Source organism: Emydura macquarii, unplaced genomic scaffold, assembly GCF_026122565.2.
Source record: "Emydura macquarii macquarii isolate MOO-44397 ecotype Brisbane River unplaced genomic scaffold, CSIRO-AGI_Emac_v2 contig_2805, whole genome shotgun sequence".
In the NCBI taxonomy this organism is placed as follows: domain Eukaryota; kingdom Metazoa; phylum Chordata; order Testudines; family Chelidae; genus Emydura; species Emydura macquarii.
The window spans coordinates 38,774-62,709 of NW_027132942.1; the positions used below are offsets into that span (position 1 = coordinate 38,774).

At 40.7% G+C, this 23,936-nt stretch overlaps 1 protein-coding gene across 1 annotated transcript; it reads left to right on the forward strand.

The window, feature by feature from the left end:
• Positions 1-2,427: 2,427 nt before the first annotated feature.
• EFCAB14 (EF-hand calcium binding domain 14) lies at positions 2,428-23,235 on the forward strand. The gene is made up of 11 exons (XM_067567845.1): positions 2,428-3,015; positions 5,079-5,227; positions 6,903-7,048; positions 10,009-10,107; positions 13,931-14,041; positions 15,095-15,196; positions 16,122-16,313; positions 16,907-16,993; positions 18,690-18,801; positions 19,998-20,129; positions 21,114-23,235. Exons 1-11 carry the CDS (start codon positions 2,828-2,830, stop codon positions 21,287-21,289), a joined length of 1,494 nt encoding a protein of 497 aa, XP_067423946.1. The 5' UTR covers positions 2,428-2,827; the 3' UTR covers positions 21,290-23,235.
• The last annotated feature ends 701 nt before the right edge of the window (positions 23,236-23,936 follow it).

Here is a 23,936-nt window from a genome sequence, read left to right on the forward strand (position 1 = left end):
AGTTGCTGCTCATTAATTGAGTGCCACCCATCCTGTGCACAGAATGAGCCACGGGCCCTGGGAAAAAATGAGCATGCCATAATGTAATTAAAGACTGTATCCCAACCCATCCACATAAGGAAGCCAAATTAAGATTGCACTGGCAGGTTCAAGCATTATAGCCAATATTTTCAAAAATGATTGCTATTCATGGATGCCTCCGTTTTGGGGCACTCGGTGTGCGATGTTGTAGGACCCAAAATACAGATCACACACAGGGCCAATCAGAAACTGAGCTATGTGGGCAGAGGAGTTTTGCTGACTATTGTTTGCCAGAGCTCTATGTGTGTCTGTGCGCACAGATACAAACTGGAAACACCACCAGAGACACAGAAAGCCGCAAGGAAGCACCAGACACAGCCACAGAAAAGCTGAGAGACAGAGAACTTTTGGGTAAAGTGCTGACCAGAAAGAGGTTTGGATCATTCTTATTGTGTTCAGGAAAAAAGGACAAGAAATATCTGACTCCATCACCTATTTCTTTTCATAATGGGAATAACCTGCAAGACCCTCAAAATTGGATTGCAGATATTTCATGTGTACGATACACAGCATCTGTTTATCATTGTGATGCTTCCTATGTTAATTCCCAAACGTCTACATCCAAAGAACACAGGATTTGCCACACATGACAAAGCCCAGCTTCATCTAGTCTGGTTTTCTACCTCCTTCCCAATCAGAACAGATCATGGGCTCATGTACTTCACCAATGGCTAGTAATTGATGCTTCAGAAAAAGGCATACTTCCATATGCCACACACCTGCCCACCCCCTGCATGTGTGCACACACACATCCTCAAAGCAACATATACAGAGGGGAAAAAACCCTTCTTGTCTCCTGTAGGTTGTTATTCACGTTTCTCTCTGAAGCCATAAACTTTGATTACTTTATCATCTAGCTTGAACAGCTGCAAATGCTATTATCAGTTAAAACACCGTCAAGCCCTTGTTTATTTAAATCTAGCCCGTGTTTGCTATACTGACATCCTGCTGCAGTAACTATACACTGCATAAAGAAATGCCTCCTCTTGCTTGCTTTACATTTGCTAAAGAAATTCCTAGACTGAGCTCTTATCTTGTAATTATTCATAGTGGTAGCTAAGAGAAAAGATTAAAAAATCATGTAGCTATGTACTTCTTATGAGCAACGTCTGCTCGAGTGCAAGTGAAAGGTCACCCAATAACTAACTTTGGCCTGTATCTACCTGCTGCTTTGAAAGGCTTTAAATCTAATTCACTTTAGAAATCATGCGTTGCTTTGGGGGCATCTGAGTTTAGCCTAGGCAAGCAAAGCCTCATTGCAGGCTGAGACTGAAGCCCTCCATTTAGCCACAGAGCAGGTACAGCACTGACAGTAATTCAATGAGATGTAGCATAATCAGCTGTGGAAGTCGTGCCAAACTATACCATTGAGCCCTGTTGATGGGCTCCTAGCTCTAGGGAGAGATTTTTGTGGTAGGAGGTAGACTGAGTCCTATCTTCCCAAATTTCACATGTGCTGTCTCTGCTCTGTTGTGACGGTCCACTGACGAGACAAAGTCTCAAACATTAACATCCTTGAAAGACCAAAAACAACCAGCGTTTAGGCAATGATCATCAACCCTCAGCTTAGACGGAGAGGTTGAGTTCTCAGAATGGGTGGTGACAGACTCCCGAAAAAAGTTTCCGATGGTGAGCTGAAGCTCGGAAACTGCAGAAGGGGTGGCCAATGGAAATGCATCAAAGAGATCCTTAAGCAGAAACTCACATCAGGCAGCATGTATATGGATAATTTTAAAGCCATGGCCACAGAGAGATCGGGATGGAGAGCAACTACCCATATAGTTTGCACGTGCTTTGAGGAAGGCAGATGTGAAGAACGGATCCAACGAAGGCCAGGCATCCTGCCAAGTCGTCAGTGGGCGCCTGCATATCCCTGTAGGACATCTGATCATGATTTTGCTCCTGGCTATACAGATACAGCAGGAAACACGTGATGCTGTGATGTCATCATGGCATTGGACCATGCAGCGACATGCGCACATCCATGCTGCTGTCATTGCATGGGACTACATGGCCACCTGAGAACACCCTAGATGTCATCCTCATATGGGACTATCCAGCCACAGGAGAACAACCCCCCATGCTGCTGTGCATTGCCCTTGGTTACGGTGGCCAACCCTGAGTCCCATCCAACAGCGGGCAGCCCGGCCGCTGGGCGAGACCACACGGGCCTGCCGCGAGCAGGACTCGAACCTGCAGCGCTCTCGCGCTCCCAGCCGCTTGCTGCTGGCCCTTTAATGACTCCCCCTCCCACCCGGGCCGGGCGGGGCGAGCTCTGCGCCGCTGGCCAATGGGAGCGGCTCTTACTGGCAGGTGGCAGGGGGCGGGCCCTGAGGGACGCGGAGCGGCAGTAGCCGCCGCGAGCCGCCCCCTCTGAGGGGGAGCAGCCGCAGCAGCCATGGCCCAGGCGGCGGCGGGCAGGACGCGGCGGCAGCGGCCCCGCGGCGCGAGGCCCCGCTGAGGGCGGGGCCCGGAGACCCGGAGACCGACCCGCCGGCCAGGGAGAGGCCGAGCCCGCCTCCGCCTCCCTTCTCGGGCCGGGGAGACCCCGCCCTCAGCCGGCCGCGCTCGGACCCCGTCTCCTGCCCGAGGCCCCTCTGCCGGGGGGGCTGCTCGTGCGGGCCCGGAAGCCGTCCCCCCACCCCCCAAGCTGGAGAGCCGGGGCCCGGCGGCGGTGTTGGGGGTCGGGTACCAGCTCCCGGCGCCCGCCGCCGCCGCCGGGGCCCCGCTCACCCCGCAGAAGAGGATGAAGAAGCGCAAGGAGCTGAACGCGCTCATCGGCCTGGCCGGCGACGGTCGGCGGAAGAAGCCGCCCAAGAAAGGCTCGGGCCACCGGCTGCTCCGCACCGAGCCGCCCGCCTCCGACTCCGAGTCCAGCTCCGAGGGCGACGAGGACGAGTTCGGAGCGCCGGGCAGCCGCTCCCGCTTCGCCAAGTGAGCCCCGGCCGGCGGCGTGGGGGGCTGAGTTGGCCTGTGGTATTGGTGCGGCGAGGGGCTCTGAAGGGCCTTTTGGGCGCTCTAGGTCGGGTGTGGCTGGGAGCAGGGGGTGTCGGTGGCTTATGGGGGCACGGAAGGGATGTAAGGGGGGAGGAAGTGGCGGTACCGTTGGGAGGGGGTCCAGGTTACGGCCTGCAGTGTATGGGCGGTGTTACGGGGAGCTGGAAGATACCGGCTATGTGGGGGAGAGGCTGGCTATGGGCCGGGAGGGTAACTTGGCCTGAGCGCCTCGTTTCATGAGGCTCTGACATGAGGAACAAACTGGTGCATAAACCCCCTTTTTTTCTCTCTCTGTTGTTGTCACACTACTGTTGCCCTTTTGAGTTTGCTGTTCGCTTTTCGCATCTGCCCTACCCCAACCTAGTCCTAGTTACTACTACTTCTGTCTGAACACATGAAGGCGGATGTTCCACTTTGCATCAGAGATTTCAGTTGCATGTTTTCTCTCCCTCATAAACAGGAGTGCTCCTTGGTTTCTAGTTTTGACCCCTTCTTCGTGTCCCTTTTCTCTTCTCAAACACACAATAAGTCTTGATTGTCAGCAGCCTGGTTTCCTCGTAGTTAAGGCAGAGACCATTCTTCCTGCATAATTTCTTCTTTCTGAAAGGTTAGGCTGCCTCTAATAACCTTCATCCATCCCCACTTTTCTTCCACTTGTCCATATTATACTGTTTTTTGTATCCATGCATAACTCATTACCCATGTCTGGCTGGTGACACTTCAGATAAAGCGCTCTCACAGGCACTGACTGGTTTTCTAACTTAAATTTACTTCCAAGACTGAACTCTTCAGTTTCCTGAATTACTGGTGTTGATATGTAACACTGCCACTGGCTTCTCCCCATTTTAAAAAACTGTTCTGCCTGGAATCTGGCACTTCTGCACCCACTGGGCAGATTAGTCACACACCTAGCTATCTGGTTTCTGGATGAATGAATCCCTTCTGTCAGAGAGATTTCTGTCTTGGGTGTTTCTGATGCACCAACCACTGTAGTTGTAGATTACACTCTACTTTGTTAATGCTCAGGGAATGATCATCTGTTTCTTCTTCTGAGGAAAAACATTCCTCTGTCCTTCCCTGGTTGTCTTCCATTTCAACCTTACTGGATGACCACAGTAGCTAACTTTACAAGATTGTTACCAGGTAGTCTGATGATAGTCTCTTTGTTACAAATTGATCCTTAGTTCTTCTAAAGTAACTTGTTTAATATATTTTTAGAATCTTTTGTTTTGCAAAGGTCAGTAAGGGCAAAGTGATCTTGAGAAACGCTTTCTTAAACAAATTGTGGTGTTCTGTATGAAGGAATAAATCTTCATACAACTAGTAGAAATAGATTTGAAATAGCTTCTTCTGTATTTTGTTCCATGTATGTGGCAGCTTACTGCATGTTAAATGTCCACAAAGGATAAAGAGCGTGATTACAGATTGAACGATTAACAGTATACGCACATATGCATTAATAGTTAAATTTGGAGATGAATTGATGCATAGTGTTGCAATTATACTAGGCATAGAGGAAATACTTTTGCTGGTAAATTCTGCAGTTAAATTGAAGATCCTCCAACAATAACTTAAAAAAATTTGTAATGAAAATTTAGTCAGGATTACAATACTCTAAAAAATATCTACTGTCATAAAAATTGGTCAAGTCCTATCCTTTGCTTAAGTCTACATTACTTTCCAAAAAATTACACTTGAATTTTGCATTGTAACTCTGTTGTAATAAAGAAGGAAACTTTAGAAACAGAAGCATGACAATTATACTGAGGCTGGAGGAAGCATGTTTTCAGTCTTGGGGATACATTGTACTGTGAATACTATTTAAACAGGATTATCACTTGTCCCACTAATCAATGTTTTTATTCTTGGAAATGCACTGCATTGATTCTTATCCCTGTTTTTTTAGAATGTCTGTTAAGTTGACTTGAAATCTTCCTTGAGTATAGCTGTACATGTCCCACTGCAGATTCATGATCAATTTCTTTTTTGTTTTTATTCAGGGGAGAATACCTGCGATGCTGCAAGTTCTGTTATCCACTGTGTGCTTTTGTCATTCTGGCTGCTTGTGTGGTAGCTTGTGTTGGTTTAGTATGGATGCAGGTTGCCCTCAAGGAAGACCTGGATGCACTAAAGGAAAAATTTCGAACTAGTAAGTTTGTTAACCTTTCTTAAATTGGGTAATAGCTGTTTGTTGTGAGAAGGTAAGCTGTGCATAATGTAACATACTATCCTGTGCTTCAGATTGCCACAAGACTAGGTTGGGATAGACCAGGTCAGAGCCTCGGCTCTCTATTTGGTTTTTATGGAGATTTGTACATGTTTCTTAGAAATAAAACGTGAACATAGTGGAAAAAATCAGAGGCGTACTCTTGGCTGCTTTAAACAAACTCAACTTTTTTCATATCTTTGAATGCTGTAGGTTATGTATTGCTTTAGAGCAATGGTGGCTTTTGTGTGTATTTTTCTGAAACCTGTAATTCATACTTTCATTTAAATATTCACATCAGAATCCATTTTTCTCTCATTATTTATCTTCATCTCTTGTATTTAAAACTTATGTTAGGTTGTTAATTCTGTACTTAAAGGAATTTAGGTATATATGAGGCATTCTGCTGATTATCAGCCTTGCTTTGTTCACTCATCCAAGGTTGAGTCAGCTGCAGCGCAATCAAGTGACATCCCTGTTGTGTATAGATTTCCCTCAAGCAATTATTCACTTTATGAACCTTTCCTCAAACAACTAAGCTTCCCCCTTTTCTCCCCCAAAGGGACATTGCTGAAAAATCGGAGTATTTAAACCTTCCCATGGCAAGAAATACAGAAGTATCTTGTTACTGTTTGTTTTAGGGCTGTCAATTAATTGCAGTTAATGAATGCGATAATGCAAAACAAATTAACTAGATTTTTAAAAGTCATGATTTTTTGCACTGTAAAAAAAGAGAAACAAATATTTTTCAATTCACCTCATACAAGTCCACTCATCCTGTTTCTTGTTTGTCTTAGCAATTGTCTGAACAAGTTTGTTTATGTTTATGGGAGAGAATGCTGCCCTCTTCTTCTTTTCAATGTCACCTGAAAGTGAGAACAGGTGTTGGCATAGCACTGTTGTAGCCAGTGTTGTAAGGTATTTATGTATGACAGATATGCTAATTATTCCTATGCCCCTTCATGCTTTGACTTGTAGGCGCTAAAGTTTTACATTGTTTTATTTGGGTGCAGTTATGTAAAAAGAATAAGTGAATTTTAAAAGTAAGTACATTTTTTTTTTATACAGGGAGCTTACTCTGTTCAATACTTTAAAGTTCCTTCAAGTGACAGGAAATAACCCTACTCTCTTTGGAATTTTCTTCATGGTCAGCAGTCGCTCTGTATATTTGAAATGGGCATTGGGGTTCATTTCATGTGCTGCTTCTGAGAGAGTACAATTATTGGACATTCTCATCACTTAGTCATTTTGCACTGTTTCTTTATTATATCAGTTATTTTATATGTTCCCAACTGTGATGTCATAAAGAAAATAGTACAAAATGATTGGACTAATGGAAGAGATTCTAAAGATTATCAGAAATAACCATAATATGAAGGTACTGTAAAGTGCCAAACCTAGTAAATACTGTTGGTCCAGGAGCCATCAATTTAAATCAACACTCTATTGCTTAGTTGATACTGAATATATGCAAGTAGCATTCTCTACTATGTAATCCTCAATGTTCCCCCAACTACTGTAGATGTCACTGGTTACAACTTGTATTTTATCTTGTACAACTTGCACTTCTTAAGTCTGTTTTGGTGGATTACTCAGTTATTTTTCATTTCTTTTTTAGTGGAGTCTAATCAAAAAACATCATTCCAAGAGATCCCCAAGTTAAATGAAGATCTGCTTGATAAGCAAAAGCACCTTGAGAAAATTGAGACTGGAGACATGGGACTAAATAAAATTTGGATAAATATCACTGAGATCAATAAACAGGTAATAAGGACAAATGTTTAATGAAAAATATTTTGTGAAATGTTTTCAGTGGTTTAAATCAACTTTGCCTTCTTGTCTTTCATATGAAGTGTAAACACAGAAGTGTAAACACAGTCGACTAAGAATGAAAATGAACTGTGAGATACTTACAAGCACACTAGCAAGCATTTCTCTGAAGACTTAAAATGAGAAGTTATGTAGATGTAGGTTGAAATTTTCAAAGCTGAATAAGGGATTCAGACACAACTCCTTGTATATTTCATGGCAAATGTATGGCAAAATGCCTTAGTTCATCAGCTTTGAAAATCTCGACCATAGTACGTTATAATGGATCAAAAATAGTGACTGAATATCATTCATCTGGGAGAAAAAGTTTAAAAGAGACAAAGCAATTTCAATTTTAGGCTATCTTAGTACAATTATCTTTGTCACAATTTCTCTCTAAATACCTGACATGAGGGCAGCCCCAACCTGGAGGGTGGGGGAAGAGGGTATGTGAAGTAGGAATTAGAATACCTAATTACATCAGAAGGTGGAGGGATGAAAGATACCATAAACTGGAGATAGATTGAGGTTTAGGTATTGCAAAGGCAAATAAAGAATTCAGTGCTTCTGTTAGTAATTAGGGCGCTAGTTATACATCTGAAAAAAGTGTCACGGACAATGAAATAAACCCTTCTCCATGAAATCCATTTCCTCAGTGCTGCTGAGAGTGCCCCAGCCGGGTCTCCTAGTTGCTAGTCCTGGTGGTGCTGGAGGTGGGGGGAGGGACAGGACTTGCTCTTCCCCTGCACAGCTTCTCTCTGTGGGAGATGAGACCCATCTCCAGAGGCAATGCAGAAGTGAGAGTCTCACTTGTGTGCTGCAGCAGGCTAGGAACTTTCTGCAGCCAGGGAAAGTACATAGAGGCGAGTCTGATCTGTGGGCCTGTGCGTATCTGCCACTGGCTGGGACTAGCAGCTAGGAGCCCCCAGCTTCAGAGCTCAGCTCTGAAGGCAGCATGGAAGTGAGAGTAGCAATCCTGCAACCCACCTACAACAAACCTTCGCAAAACCTCCCTCCCTCCCCCACAACCTCCTTTTGGGTTGGGACCCCCATGGTTACAACACCCTGAAATTTCAGATGTAAACATCGGAAAATGTGAAATTGACTAATTTTCATATCCTATGGCCATGAAATTGAACAGAATGGACTATGAATTTGGTAAGGCCCTATGTATAACATGCTAGAAAACTTTTGAGTCAGGTTCTCAGTGGTGTAAATTGTAAACTGGCTTAATGCCTTTGACTTCAATTGAGCTACACCAGCTGAGGAGCTGAACCTTTGAGTTTTATCTAATTTTAATAATAAATTATTAATTAAAACTCGCAGATAGGAATCTTAGTGAAGATATGATACCTTTTGCTGGGAAGATGGAAGTTTAGATTCTGTGAAACTGTTTTCAAAAACAATTGCGTATTGGATAAAATCATTACTTTGAGTCAGATTTTTTACGGCATTTAGGTGCCTAAGGATGCAGCTAGGTGAACATTTAAAAAATTGAATTAAAAAAATGTCCATCTGTCTGCATCCTTAGACACCTAAATACCTTAAATCTGGCCCTTTGGCATTAATTACTTCCAGGTTTCCAATTATTTAGTAGCTGGTCACTTCAGGCCAGTCTGAGAGTCAGCCTAACTGCCCACTGGGAGACCACCAAGATATTTACTAATTTCTGTCAAGGCCAGCCTACTGCTAAACCAGTCTCTGTGCCTTTTCTTAGCTCAGAAAGCTGCATATATTTTTACAGGAGTAAGCTGAATTAATCTGTTTAACAATTGAGTTGTCAAATGGAAGGACTTTGTACTTTGTTCACTTAAACTGCAGAGCAGTGTAAACTGCTTTTAAAATGGCGTTTTTAGCAAGTGATCACAAGTTACCGGTCTTTTTACTTTAATTTGCTCATTGACAACTTTGTAACTTGCATAGATCATATTATAAGGTCATTTGAATTACTCATCATTTTAATAACTCAACTTCTGGTGCATTATTTGTAATTTTTGAGCTAGACTATTTTGCACAAATTTAGTTCTGCTTTCATAACTTGGTTTTTCAGTGGGTTACATTTGTAGCCCCCAGCTTATGTAGGTGTTTGAAGCATATATTAAGGGAGGGACAGGCAAGAAAGTGGAGTATTTTGCTGTACCAGAGAGAGTGAATAAGCATGCTAATCAACAGGGTTGAGAGTGCATTTCCTGCTTTTAAAAGATTGTTGCTTAGGTAATTTTGTTATTCTTACAAATCAGAAAACTTTGTTTAAAACAAATGTACAGTCCCTATGACTCTTACATTCTGTTTAAAACTTCGCTCCATTTGTAAGGGGTAGTACTGATCTCGTGTAACAGAGCTCTTTATATAGGCCAATTTACAGTATTAATTGTGTTCAGTGTAGTCTTTCTTTGTTATTTGGCCCTTGTTACACTAGAATCAGAGCCCCTTACAGTTTTTAATGTGTTTATCTTCTCAACACCCCTGTGGGGTAGGGCAGGGCTGTTATCCCCATTGTACAGATGGTGAACTGAGATGTTCTGAATAGTAGAGGAGGGTAGCAATCCATACAAACAAAAGCAGTCTAAAGAGTGAAACTATACTGATACGTACACCACAGATTCTTTTGCAAATTCTGAGGTTTGCGGTAAGGGTTTTCCTGTAACTTGCTGGGCCCATGCTGATTTAAGTTCTTGCTTTTTGTTTTGTGAGAAAGAGTTAAAGTTAGAAACATCAGCTGTCCCAGAACTCCCTGGTAGTAAAGACTAGTTGGGTTATGGATTCTATGCATTTCCAAGAAAAACATATGGCCTCAAGCAGTTGCTTGTGTTTAATGTCAGTCATAAATTAAAGTAACAGTCATTAGGGGTGAGGAAGATTGAAATAAAGAACCTTATTGGGTTTACTAATTCTAAGTACTTCTCTGTTTTTAGATATTGTTCTTGACAACAGCAGTAAATCACCTCAAGGCCAACATCAAGTCTGCTGCTGATTTGATTACCCTTCCTGTTACCGTAGAAGAACTTCAGAAGGTAAGTATTGTAGCAAATATGGCTGTTGGTAAAACATCACCCTAACTCTAACCTGCAGCAAATTGCAGAAACATTTGGAAAATTGTCAAACCGCAGTAACTACAAGAATCTCTCAAAGATCTTATGCCTCTATGAAATACTGTTAGCTGGTGTTCATTTCAGTGGAGCACCTTTAGTTAAGTTCACATAGTGTCAAGCTCATTAATCCTTACTTAATGTAAACTAGCACATGATGGATCGAGAATTCTGTAGACACGTTCTAATCGGCAACACTAGAAATATATCTCCCATGAAATAGGTACTTTTTATGTTGGTTTTATATATGTTATCCTGCTTTTGGTTGGGTAATCTTCCTCCATCCACATGAGACATACATGAAAGGCTTGGCTTTGTTTTATAACCTTTACAATCCTGAATCAATATTTCATTTAGCTTTCTTTGGTAGAAAATGGAAACCGATCTTTTGTTGGAAAACTTTAAACTTCAAAAGTAATGTAATTCTCTGTGTGGTTTATTTTTATATTAATACTTAGAAGAGCAGAAACTTAAAGTAGGAATCATTTATCCAATAGACTGAAAGAACAATGTGAGCCTTCAGGGTGTTGTGTTTTCAGTATATGCATAATGAAATTCATTATGAAAAGCCATCAGTGTACACAAAGTAATCAGAATTTCCGAGTTACATATCTTGCATTTTATGTTAATGGTTTTTATAAAGCTATTAGCTGACAAAATTAAAATTGATCAGTAAAAGTGTCTTTGGAATTACACAATGCAAAACTATCTCAACTACTTTTTATTTTAAATTTGCCCTATTTTTAACTCTTTAAAAGTAGCACACACACTCCTCTTGTGGTCAGAGGTCTTGTAGAGCAGGGTTCAGCGTGTAGAGAATATTTCCAGGCAACAGATACACTTGTTTCCATTTAGCTGGTCTTTCAAGGGGTTAACTGTACATGGACTTCTGTTAACTACTATAGTGGGTTTCTTTCAAAAAGAGGAGCTGGCTTGTTTCCTGGATGAAGCAAGTGGTTTCCCAAACTTTTCGAAGGTCCGAATTGGCAGTTTTGTTAGAAGCAAATGTTTATATTATGGGAGTACCTAAAGGCTACAAATGAGGCTTGAAGCCCCATGGTGCTGACAGCCTCTCACTGGAGGTCTTACAAACTACGAATCCAGAATAAAGGTTGGAGATAGGGATACAACATACAAGCAAATGAATATGAAGAAAAATTGGCATAGCATGGTTGGTTACATTGTAGGGGCTCTGTTTATTTAATTGAGGCTAGAAGTAGGTGTAGGGAGTGGGGAAGAAGGGGAAGAGGAGAATAGTCCTTGCTCATCACCTATTTTGCCACGATCAGGAGACGGGGGTCCTGTCTAAACTTACCTGTGAGATTCGGCAGCAGTCGACGGGAGTTACGCAAAGTATGCAAAAAACTTGCGTAACCCCCGTCGACTGCTGGGCTGCATCTAGTTTGCATAAGACAGAAGATTGCAGTCTCCCTGGATTCCTCATTACCAACTTTAATATAGACTTGTGATCTATAGAGCTACAGGTTCCAGCACACAATGCTCCATTTTGAGCTGAATGACAAGGCTGCATTTCATATTGGAACAAATCATCTTTGGCCACATCTCACTAAATTTGAAGGCCCTGCTGGCAGTATTATGGAACTTGGGGGCTGAACTGGGCTCATGAATGGTACTATTACTGTAGCTTAGGGTTGGAATTAGAAATGGTGGCATCCATTTTCACTCTTTCAGTTGATAAGTGCAGTGTAATGAAAGTAAAGTTGGAATCTTTCCAGGAAGTATATTATGCCTTTATTTAAAAAATACTCTTTTTTTTAAGTCCTGGAAAAACACTTCAGGGAGTTAAATAAAATTGTTTAAATAGTTGTTAGGTTTGACAACTACAAAGTGGTGACATTCTAACCTTAAAGCTTGGTGTCCTTCACCCTTTGCTGTGCATACATTGCAGCACATTAGATCACTCAAGACTGCTGCAGTGCTTAGGTGAAAGGATGGCTTTTGAATGCTCTTGCGGAAAAGAAGCATATGTGGAGCTGCTTAATTTTCTGTATGGGAATTGGCTTGTTTGCTAGGGAAACTGCTACTACCCTCAATTGGATTTTAAAGTATTTTTAAGCCTCCTCCTCCATTGTAGTTAATGTATCTGAAAGCAATGGGGAGTCTTTAAATATACTGTTAAACAAGTCTGAAGAATTTTTTTTACTGTGTCAGAGTTCCTCCTGCAGAAGGGCAACTGCTTGGGGGTAGGTGGTGAAGGCAAGGCAGTATTGCTGCAACAGGACAGCTGGAGTCCTGATTTCCATAAAGGTGGGAGAGGATGTCTCCTCTGTGCTTGTATTGTGATTTACAAGAGGAGGAAACTGAGGGAGGCTCTGCTTGTGTACCATCCCTGTTTTGGTTGGGCAAAAAGAAGGTCATAGGTAGAGCCTTGCAAATCTGCGGATGCCCACTTTGTATCCGAGGGCCCTTTTATTGTGGGTGATGGATCGGATGCTGATCTCAAAGGCAGGGAAGCAGCTGTCTGCAGCTCATAGCCTTTGAGGCTAATTCCCCACCTTTGAGATAGGGGTAGGGGCTGACTGTTGATCAGCTGTTCCGCAGGAGTCCCCTGCCTCCCACTGATCAGCTGTTCCGTGGGGCTCCCCTGTCTACTACCAATCAGCTGTTGAGCAGCTGCCTGGAGGAGCTGACCCTCGAACAGGTGATCAGTGGCAGAGGCTGCAGCCGGGCTGGCTTCCAAACAGCAGATTGGGACCCCAGAGCTGCGGGTGCATGCAGGTGTGGATGACTAGACTGTGGATGACAGACAGAGGTAAGCTGATTGGGGCGGATGCGGATCCACATTTGTATCTCCGTGCAGGGCTTTAGTCATAGGAGGTTGGAAGATGCATTTGGGTAGATTCCATTGGTGTACTGATGATGGAGGAGAGCATGTAAAAATGGAACAGACGGTTTAGGTATGTGTTCTCTGATCATGAAATTGTGTATTTCAGTAGCACCTAGAAGCCCCAGTTGTGGATCAGGACACCATAGTGCTAGGTGCTGTACAAACATAAAATAACTCTTCAGGGAAAGGCCTTACATTCTACGTAAGATAGACAATGGGTGGCTACGGAAGGCTGACACCAAGGAAACAATGAGACTGGTCATTATGAAAAACAGTGGTCATAGCACACCTGTTGACTGACTATTGCCAAGTTTCCTATAGGCATTGCTACGGAGGAGAGTCGAAGGAGGATAATGAGGTGCCTTAGTGGATGTTTATGGGGAGTTCCTATGCATGAGAAGCTGCATGAGAAAAGCACAGAGTTGCTGGTTTGAAAATCTAACAAGTGGGTGATAAAGGTTGGGATCCTTGGCAGAGTGGAGGTATGGTCAACATCTTGATAAGGTACAAGGGAGAACAGGCCGTGATAGGCCTTAAAAGCAAAGATTAGTAGTACATATTTGGTAAGGATGCTGATATTAAAACTGCATATGGAAAAAATTACAAGTTATTTTTTCATCTAAGTACTCTTAACAGCCCAGGAATGCATCCAATACTTCAGGATGAGCATGCCCTTGTCCTTCCCCTTAAGTCACCCATGTAAAAATGGAAGAATACATGTGGATGGAGGTTATATTAATCTTCCTTGTTTGCATCGAAACATTTTGAGCAAAAACTAATTCTAGCAATCTGTCTGGCTGTGTGGTGTTTCATTAACAAAACATTGTTTTGCAAGTTGGTCTTTCGGATTCTGTAGTTGAGCTCAGCTGAAATTTAGAAAGTTGCTATTTCTATTTTCAGAGCGTAGCTACGATAGGTAGCACTCTAACCAGTGTTGCTCATGATGTTGAGGCTATGCAGGCAGCAATTGAAGAACACAAGAAAACCACAGAAAGGCTCCAAAATGATATGGTAAGGGCAGTACTAATTGAACAGTGTTAAATATTAGCTACATAATCTGTAGTAAAGCTTAATGTGAATTCTACCAAGTGCTGTATAAGTTGAAATTTAATAAATGGTTAAAGATCTCTGCAAGATGCTGGCAAGTACAGTAATATAATAACTAATAGTCCTCATGTGGCATCTACTCTACAGGAATGAGAGCATATTTTCTTGAGGCCAAAATCTCTGGTTACCTCCATTGGTTTGCAAGGCCAGAAATACTGCTTTCCCATTGTAGGCGTGGACTCTCAGGAGGACTTTACCCCTCCTACATGCTGCAAAGTACAACTGATGGTGGCTCTCAGCACAACTTGAGGGGGGGGGAGATTGCGGTTGTGTTGGGAGTGTGCTGAGGTGAAGAAGCCTTTTGCCCAAATCAAGGTGCATACACAGGAAATACATGTTCACTAATATCAGCTGAAACTCTCTAAAGATTCAGCTATCTAAAATCTTAATTTACTGTTAAATGTTCAATCTTTCTGCGACAATGGGAATGGATGTTTGTAAACTAACTTGCCTTGCTGTAGAAGGAAACATTTCAATAACACCATAGTGCTGATTGATTTGTTCACTTCTCCCAATACTATTTTTCTTTTATAGCAGAGTTAACTCTTTTTAACATTGACAAACAGGAATTCCTTGTGCTATGTATTGGAAAATCATTGGTGCTGATTCCAAGAAACTAAGTAGTTCAGTCTTAATTTTTCTTCGCTGAAATGTATGTTTCATGGATGTGTACTTTGAATACTGCATGTGAAGGGGGAAATGGCTGATGTTTGGCTGCTATTTTAATGAAACTTAAGTCTGGACCCTGCCTGTTTGACAGAACAGAAATTGTATACTCTGTACTTTGTACTAGTATCCTTAAAATATTGCATGTACAACCCAAATATGGTTCAAAATATGGACTCTTGCAAATGGCTTTAGTGTAATAGCCAAAGTTATGTCTACAATCTCTGCCTACCATCAAGAATTTCATACATTAACAAATATATTACATCTAACTTCTGTTTCTTTTGTCAGAATGAATACACTAAAGAGAATGGAGAAAAACTGATATCTTCACTTTCCTCCACAGTCACGCCAAGAATTAGCAATAGAAATCAGACAGAGAATTGTAAACAGGTATTTCTTGCTTTGCTTTTAAATGCCAGCAGCATTGCAACTGGCAAAAAGTACAATTAATATTTTCCCTTGTATTCTTCAATATTGTATATGAGACTATAAAGTATGTTCGTGTCAAGGTTCAACTTGAATAGAATCCACATAAGCCAAATGCATGGTTGTAGTGATCTTCCTGTAATGTTTTCCCATAGTAGTGTTTCTGCATGTAATTGTGGATGGATCTTTATAGTGCTTCCTTAAGTGGCATTTTGCATAGCTTTACTAGGTGTACAGTGTAAATGAGTGGACTGCGAAGGCTTAATAAGTGGTTGAACAAGTTAGAGGTGTGTGTATGTTGTAGGATTGTGACTAATGAGTTAAGGACTTAAAATAGAACCTGGCTGTAATGTCAGGTACTTGCCTGTCAGCTTGAGCAAAAGAGGGAGAGGCAGATGATGAGTCATTCTGAAGATGGTAAAGTACAGAAATACGGCTTCAGAAAAATGACTCAATTGTATATACAACTAGATGGAATTAACCTTGGGATGGGAGTGAAACCGATATATACAAACCGTGCCAACTTCAGAAGTAAACCTTGTATGCTACAATGCCTAGTGCTTAAGATTTTGGCTAATACAGTAATTGGTATTGTGCCTAAAGTAGCTTGCACTGGAAAAATTAGGTTAATGCACACTTCAGTTAATTCCATGGTACCTGTTGTAATCAGTATTCATTGTCAGCAATGAGTTTTAGCACTAGGAAATCCCGTTTTCAAACAGCAAAGGCTAAAGTGACTGACTCTAGTCTTCCTGACTGTCAGGCATTTCCAAATACAAAGCAGTTTGTGTGGATCTGAGTAATTGCACCAATTAAGTGCAGTAATGCCATGGCAGTGTTTCCAAACAGTCCTAGCAGGATAACACAACTTGTTCTTTTTTTATTTCAGGATAACCAGTTCCTGCACACTACTTTAGAGGAGATAAATGCTTCCTTAGTGGTGTACCAGAAGCTCAGTGATCTAAGGCTTCTAAGTGTGGATACAGCGATCAGTAATGTAACTCGAAGGGTTGCATTGTTAGAAAACTATGTGGTTGCTGTGAATAAGCTGGAAAACAGAGAGAATTTGTCCACTAGTGCGGTAAGTGCTCAGTGATGGTGGGCGCCAGCTTGCCTTGTTAGGGTACTTGAGTGGCTGGGGGGGCTTCCTGTGCAGCATTCCCAGCTCTGCAAGAGACTAGGAAGATCTTTCACTACGTTGGAGGTGGTCTAACGTAAAGGAAATTTTGCCAAGATGATGCTTTGAGGGGCCCAATACTTTAAAAGGAAGTGGGAAGCTTCAGCTGCTGTTCAGGTATCCGAAGTTGTGTGCATTTGTGTGGTGAAACTCAGACAATTCTTCCACCAGCCCATTACATATATGGGCCATTCCCTGTATGCTGCTACCTTTAGACTGCCTCTGTGATAGGGTTTTCTAGGTGTATACTACACAGTAAGGGAATATGGTGATGCTATAATGTGTAGGAATTTTGTTGTATGAATCTCAACATTAAGTCATGCAGATAAATTTCAGTGCTGAAATTAATTTTTAGGACTATTAGTGTGGTTCTGGTGTACATTTGTTGTAAATTGGATTCTGTTTTACTGCTACATGCATGCCCAGTTTGAAGGAAGCAAATTCATTACGGAAGAATTTAAGCAAATGTCTAAGCTCTAGTACTCCTCTTTCTTCAGGTGGGTGATATAACTCCCTCCCCAAAAGTGGAAAACCAGGATCAGCCAGAGAATGAAACTGCTGCAGAGAAAGCACAGAGTGCAAAGGTAAATAGAGGAAACTAAAATCAGTGTAGATTGTCATTATTTTTTTTAAGTCACATTTATTTGGGTCACTCTCATACTAATACTGAGGGCTGGTTTACATTTACCTTCCGATTCGGCAGCAGTCGACGGGAATTACGCAAACTACGCAGAGTTCCCGTCGACGCAGGGGGTGGATTTACTCAGTCAACTTCCTGATTGATTGAGCAGGTCTAAACTGACCGCTCAATCAATCCAGAAAGATCGATCTGGCGGTCCGCTGCCTCAGTATAAACACAGCCATGCTTTCAAAGACAATGAGGTAGCAAAGGAACTTCCCCCACAATATTTTGTGTGCAGGAAATGAGTTAAGTTGGAAGTAAAACTAATAATAGGGTAAGACCCAACCATCTTGAAATCTTCTGTAAAAGCTGCAGGATCCAGGCCTCCAGTGACTACATCTCCTTCTGTAACTTACCAAGATAGCTGCACTCAACAGTAATATTGCAACTGAAGGTGCATTGAGCGAGACTTTGAGGAGCCAGGGGCTGGCAGAGAGTCTTGGCAGAGGACCTCCTTACTAATAGGGATCAGAATAAATGTGGCAGGTTTTTTGGCACAGTGAAAGCCTTCCCCCTCTAGTAACAAACGCTAAGGACTAACTGCATCTCTAATAGACAAACAAAAGAGTCTGATTCATTAACAGTGACTGAACTGTTGTGGGTGGGAGTAATTATTTCTGGAAAACAGTACATTTCTTTGTATTCAGTATATAAATAGGGTGGATGGGTGCATAAGAAATGCTTGTGCACTTGTTTAAAAAAAAAAAAATCCTGTGATCATCTGAGTGGTACTTGCTGAGGAAAAAATACAAAAACAGGGTTACTGAAGGTAACTTTTATATAATCTTGGCTGACTTGTTCAGCCTGAGAAGTAAGGGCCAGAGAATGGATTGATTGAGCAAAAAGTTTGAAAGGGCCAGTGGTAAAACTTAACTTAGATACCCTTAAAAGGAGTTCATGTGGATGAAATAATTTCTAAGGTGTCCTAAGATTCAATGAATTGATGTAACTTACAAACATGACCCCAAGTTCAACAGTAGTGTGGTGGTTGGGTTTTAGTGCATAACTTAAATCCTGTGTTCACTATGAGAAAATAGGGCCCATGTGTAACAAATGACCTCTAGGAAGAGGTCTGGGTATTTTCAATTCATTTGACAGGGATTTAGTAATAACTCCTGCATCCCACCAAGGCAATCGGTGCTGCACAGACACCTAGAAAATAAGCAGTTGAAGCAGTGCTGTGTAGCTTCACTAATGTGTCAAAAGCTTACTTCCAGTTTCATTGGGAAACTGTAGTAAATGAAAGCTTTATATCAACAGTAGGCACCTTACATTTAGATACAAAACAGTGGTAAAGCATTGGGGAAAAGTTTTTTGTTAAGAAACAAATAATGCAAGAAAAGTATTTTTTGCCTGTTCTTTTAGATTCAAGTTCTGATATTAGACTAATGTGTTGCACAGGAGTGAACTTGGATGGGATAGAGTTCCCTGAAGATTAATATATCTTCTTAATCAACTAAAACTTACGTGGCTTGGAACTATGTAGAGTTACTCAAAAGTATACAGATCTGTTGTAAAGTGAATTCTCTTTACCTGCTGTGCTGTACTTGGTGAATAAATGTTGTTCTTAAGAAATGTTTTCCTGTTGCTTTGCGCAGAAAATAGAAACTGTAGATCCTCAGGTATCGAAACTAAGGGAGAAGCTTCAGCTAATCAATGCTCTCACAAGCAAGCCAGAAAATGAAAGATCTCTTGAGGCGTCAAAAAAAGGTCAGAATATTGTATAGTAACATCACATAAATCTGAAGAACTTTTGTATAATTCAAAGAATAAGTAACAAAGGTGAATAATTAGTATTTTCTTAAGATCTTGGTCAAGGAACATTCATGTTCTTTAAAATAGTAAGAAATTGATGATACTAAAACAGAACTTTTGCGTAGAGTTCAAAATATATCTTAGAGAAATTAAGTGAGGTTTCCCCCGGTGCTTAGGACCCCATAACTTTTGCCAGGTAGCATTCCCATTTATGTAAGTAAATGTGTAGAAGCATACAGGCATGAAATGGTACACTTAGCAAGGTCTGTTAAACAATCATGAAGTCATTTTATTATTTTCATGCTGATTGGTGCTCAGTAGTCAAATTAAGTGTTCCGCTTTTTCAATTAATGTTAATGCTTCTGAAAGTTTAGCATAATGCCAAGAGTTACAGCTCTGCTAGTGTACCTCAATTCTGAACTGAACTTCAGTATCTCTGCTATTCCAGGACTGAGTAATACCAAAAATATGTCAAATGTCCACTCTTTACTGTAGGTGGAACCTTGTTAGTTCTCATCTGGCTAATTGGCAAACTTGACAGTTCCTTCCAAAAAAGGTTCTCACCCCACTTCTGGGAAAGATGGAAGAGACTAGAGCGATAATGAGACGGACCTACGAATTGCCATGCCAAATCAGACTAATGGTCTATCTCCAACAAAACTTTGTACCATAGGAAGGTACAAGAAAAACCCTGAAGTGGGCAGTTACGGTATCTACCCATTAGGAAATCTTGTTCTTTAACCCCCCTCAGCTAGAGAGCTGCTTATGCCTTGAAGTGTACTCGTACTACTAAGCGTTCAGTCTTTTTACAAAGTGTAATAATGTACATTTTCTAGTATAGCATGAAGTATTAATACTACATCATTGTCTTACAAAATATACTTAGGTGAGAGATCCTACATGATGGCTTGTTTGCTTACTTGCTATTTCTCAAAGTTAAATCTCTAGTGGGTCTCCTTACTACTACCGAGATTCAGCAAGATTTTGCTATATGGTGAAACTAGCAAACCACCCCATAGTATATTTGAACCTAGTTTTTGTAAGGCAAAAAGATGTTGTCTTTGTATCACTGGACTATATTGTCCCTATCCATTGCTCTTGATTTTAATTGTTAAAATTTTAAAAAACTTGCGTAAAATAACTTCAAACAGATGAAAAAGGGCAGACTGCTATATCAAAGCCTACAAATCTTCCAAGACTTTCTTTGAGATCAGTTGAAGGCAACATGGAGAGAAGTGGACACCCAAGACGCTTGTCATTACCAGGAATTGCCACCATAAAAGGTATATATTTGTTTTAGGTTTGCTTTTGATTTTCATAAATGCTTCCTGTAAGTGCAGACTAGCAGACCTTGAATTGTTGATATAACATAGCTGAGACAGAATATAGGACAGTCGTTCTGGAAAGGGAATGTATAGAAACTGTTGACAAATCCAACAGAAGGAAGGATAGATGGAAGAAGATAGGCTTAGTGATTTGGAGGAGAGGGGGCACTTACACTCAAAACAGTCACCCCTTGCATGAAATAGGAATCATGCAAGATACATAAAGCAGAGTGAGGGGGGGAAAGGGGATCAGTGAGCAGGAGTGAAAGGTGTCAAGGAAGCAGGAGGAAATTGGAGCAGAGACGTAGAAAATAGCTCAGGCTATAGTGTAAGATGAAATAGTTCTATCCAGAAACCATTTGTTCCAACTCTTAAATTGGCAAAAGTAATATTTTAGCTTTAGAAAATGTGCAGAGAATAATGGAAACACTTGTCCCTCCATATAATCTACATCACAAGTGTAGAAACTTCCGTTCAAAGGCTTCTGTCATGGGAGGTAAACTAAGTCTACATTTAAAAAAAAAAAAAAAAAAAAATTCTGTAGCACTTTAAAGACTAACAAATTTAATTTCAGTAGGCATAAGCTTTTGTGGGTCTACATACTTTTTATCAATGGTTGGTTGGGGGAGTGACATATAGGTATCACTAGAAATAGCAATTCAATTCTTTTGTGTTCAAACTTGCTAAGTGGGTTTCAACTAAATACAATCTATACACCTTCAACAGAGCTTGCACTTGCTTTCTGAATTCTCATCGTTACTGACTTACAGCTTGTGTTTAACCTACTGTGTGTATATATACAAAGAACATCTTCTAATACCTTGTTTAGCTTTCCAGGCTTGTAAGGAACCATATAATGTAGTAAAACAGAAACAGAAGCTTGAACTGTATCATCGTGTAATTAAAGTGCATGCCCCTTAAAACTGTTTGTCCTTCTTGCAGATCTTCAGGATTTGTTTGAAAAGACCAATCAAGGCATCAATGGAAAGCTATCTTATGAAAATCTCCAAACTCTGGTTGGCTCAGCAATATCAGAGCCACAGAGTTTTAAGGAATTTGATACAGATGGGGATGAAAAATACTCATTACCAGAACTGAGATTAGCTTTAGGTGTATAGCATACATATTTAGAAATGCAGTATTGATGAACTTTATTATGGCAACTGAAAACTGCAAAAGCTATGCCTTCACTTTGCCCAATGGAGCTAACTTAATATACATGTTGCCACCTTTTTAATTTGCAATTCTTTGAATATATTTAAAGATTTTTAAAAGTTTTATTTATGGCATAATGTTAGGAAGTTCCTTCAAATTCCAGGAAGATCGTAAACTCAAACTACATTAGGAATTCTCACCTAGCGTTTTCCCTTTTTGAAGGGGTGTGTTCTTGTGTTTAAATTGGAACATGTGTACATATAGACAAACCCATGTTTTATATTTCACATAAATTTGCCTTAAATTAGAGAGCTGCACTTTATATAGAGCCAGAAGAAATCTGTCTTTTAAAGATAGGCCTTTTCTGCTTGTAAATATTTGAAATAGAATAAATTATGCATATTTTAGGGGAAGTGTGTTTTCAGGGATGTGTTGATAACCACACTGGTTTGTAAACCATAAAAATGCGGGATAGTCAGTGGAAGCAGAGGGTATTTCAGTTTCCACTTGGAATTTAAATTGCCAGTGCATCCAGGAATGGAATTTTGAGTTGAAAATGAGGCAGATGCAAGGCATCATTTCTTATGCCACCCTACAGAGGGCTTTCATTTTAAGAAGGAGAGAGTCAGAGTTATTGGGTTTTTTATTTTTTTAACATTCTGAGCTCATAAGAATAATTGTATGACCTGCATGCACTAGGTAGGGTAGCTACTTATCACCCAGTTTGTTTCCTTTTAACTTTGTTGCATCTAAGGTTATAATTTGTAGGAGGATGGTGGCTACAAGAGGGGAAACTACTGGAACATTTTAATTGACTGAGTTTAAATCAGGCTTGTCCCCTGAAGCTGCTGCTGGTTGCCATCATGACAAAATAGTTTGCACCCCTATCTTGCAGGTACCTGGCAGGCTCACAAGTGCAATAATGATCTCCCTGACTGATCATTGGGGTCATTTTTAACAGGGCTTCTGACACTCCCAGTTTCTTCCTTCTAATATTGTTCCGCTTATTAGTCCATCCATGACCAAAAGCAGTCTGTTTCTAAACAAGCCTCTTTGTGCTGCAAAGTTTCAAATAGGATTGGAAAACCTACAATAAAGAGAACTTGCATGCAGCTTCCTTGCTGTGTGAATGTTCACATTTCTTGGGACCTTAGATGACTGTGTATTCTTGTCATTCAAAGAGGGACAAAGGGCCAGGTGCAGGGTAAGATTGTACTACCGTATATTTTTTTTATTACTGATGAGTGCAATATACATTTTATTTGCTATAGATACTGCTTTGACCTTGAAACAAATGTTCTCTTCTGGTTGTGGACATGTTAATATGTTCATACTATAAATATTATGAATCTAAACTTGAAGCCCATAATATTGAGAAACTTTCTCTGGAACATACATTTTGTAAACATGTATTCTTCCACAGGCCAGATCAGGGACAATTTGACTTTATACAAATAGTTTCATTGGCCACAAATGTAATGCAGATCTCATTTTTCTTTGGTCATTTGAATAATAATTTAGTGGACTGTGAAATACACTGATGGTCTATTGATATTGGCTATCTGGACAAATGTTCATAGTTAGTTTTATGTGACTTTGTAAAATTATAAATATCCCATTCAAAGAATTGTTCTCTGGAAGTATTCAAGTCAGTGAGAGCTTTTGCAAAATGGAATCCTTTCCTACGTTGTCTAGTCTGTTTCACCATCACTCTTCTGTCCTGTTTTGGGCATGTTTGCTTTGCCCAGCAGGGAGATGCCTTCGTTGATGTGAAGTTTAAAATGCAGTATAACCTGGCTTCTAAGGCGAGTAGAAGTTAACACTCGCTTCTTCTAACCAGTTTCCACACCCCTTTTATACAGTTCTGTATAAATCCCTTAACCAAATAAAAATTCTAGCAATAAAAAAATTAACCATTCTGGTATTTTATTTGTACATATTGTATCATAGACATATGCCAGAATTTGAGGTATTTTTGGAAGGTTTATTTGTATGAAACAAAACTTAGTTAAAAGGTAAAACTTAAGATTGTCTATAATCACAACTTCAAATATTTTCCTTGTTGCATTTTGTTTTAATTTTGCAGGGCCCTTCTACAGTAATGAGAAATCTGAAGAGTGCATACATCTGCAATCTCTAGTATTTTTGTCCTGTATATGGCTGTGGTACTGAATTGATCAATTACGAAACATTAAGACATGAGACCATTCTGTGGTGCCGGTTAAATTAACCTGGTTAATGTGCATCTCAGGGTCATTAATTGGCATTGCACAGAGTCTGCAGCCTGACTGTGATTACGGAATGAACACCTACAATACATTTATCAAAATAAGATCATTTAAAAGTACAGGTAATTGTGTTCATTGCTGACTAGTTTTTTCATTTAATTTTGGCCAGCAGGCAGCCATCCTAATCTCAAAGTATTGCTCCACATCCAACTGCTCGAAACTCGTACTACTTGCAGCCAATGTTATCAGACCATATGCTGGCCTAGATTGTTAGATAAGGCGCCAGCAGACTTTTTCTGATAGTCCAAAGTCCTTGTCTTCACTAGTGTTCATAGGCCCCTGGTAGCTGCAGGCATGTTAACCACTTGCCTAGGTTTGCACG

What these genes read in the sequence shown, in the direction of transcription:
- EFCAB14 (XM_067567845.1), top strand. Translation starts at nt 2,828, where the DNA reads ATGAAGAAGCGCAAGGAGCTGAACGCGCTCATCGGCCTGGCCGGCGAC. An exon ending in AGCCGCTCCCGCTTCGCCAA is followed by an intron (nt 3,016 to 5,078) that starts GTGAGCCCCGGC and finishes GTTTTTATTCAG; the next exon opens with GGGAGAATACCTGCGATGCT. An exon ending in AGAAAGCACAGAGTGCAAAG is followed by an intron (nt 16,994 to 18,689) that starts GTAAATAGAGGA and finishes TGCTTTGCGCAG; the next exon opens with AAAATAGAAACTGTAGATCC.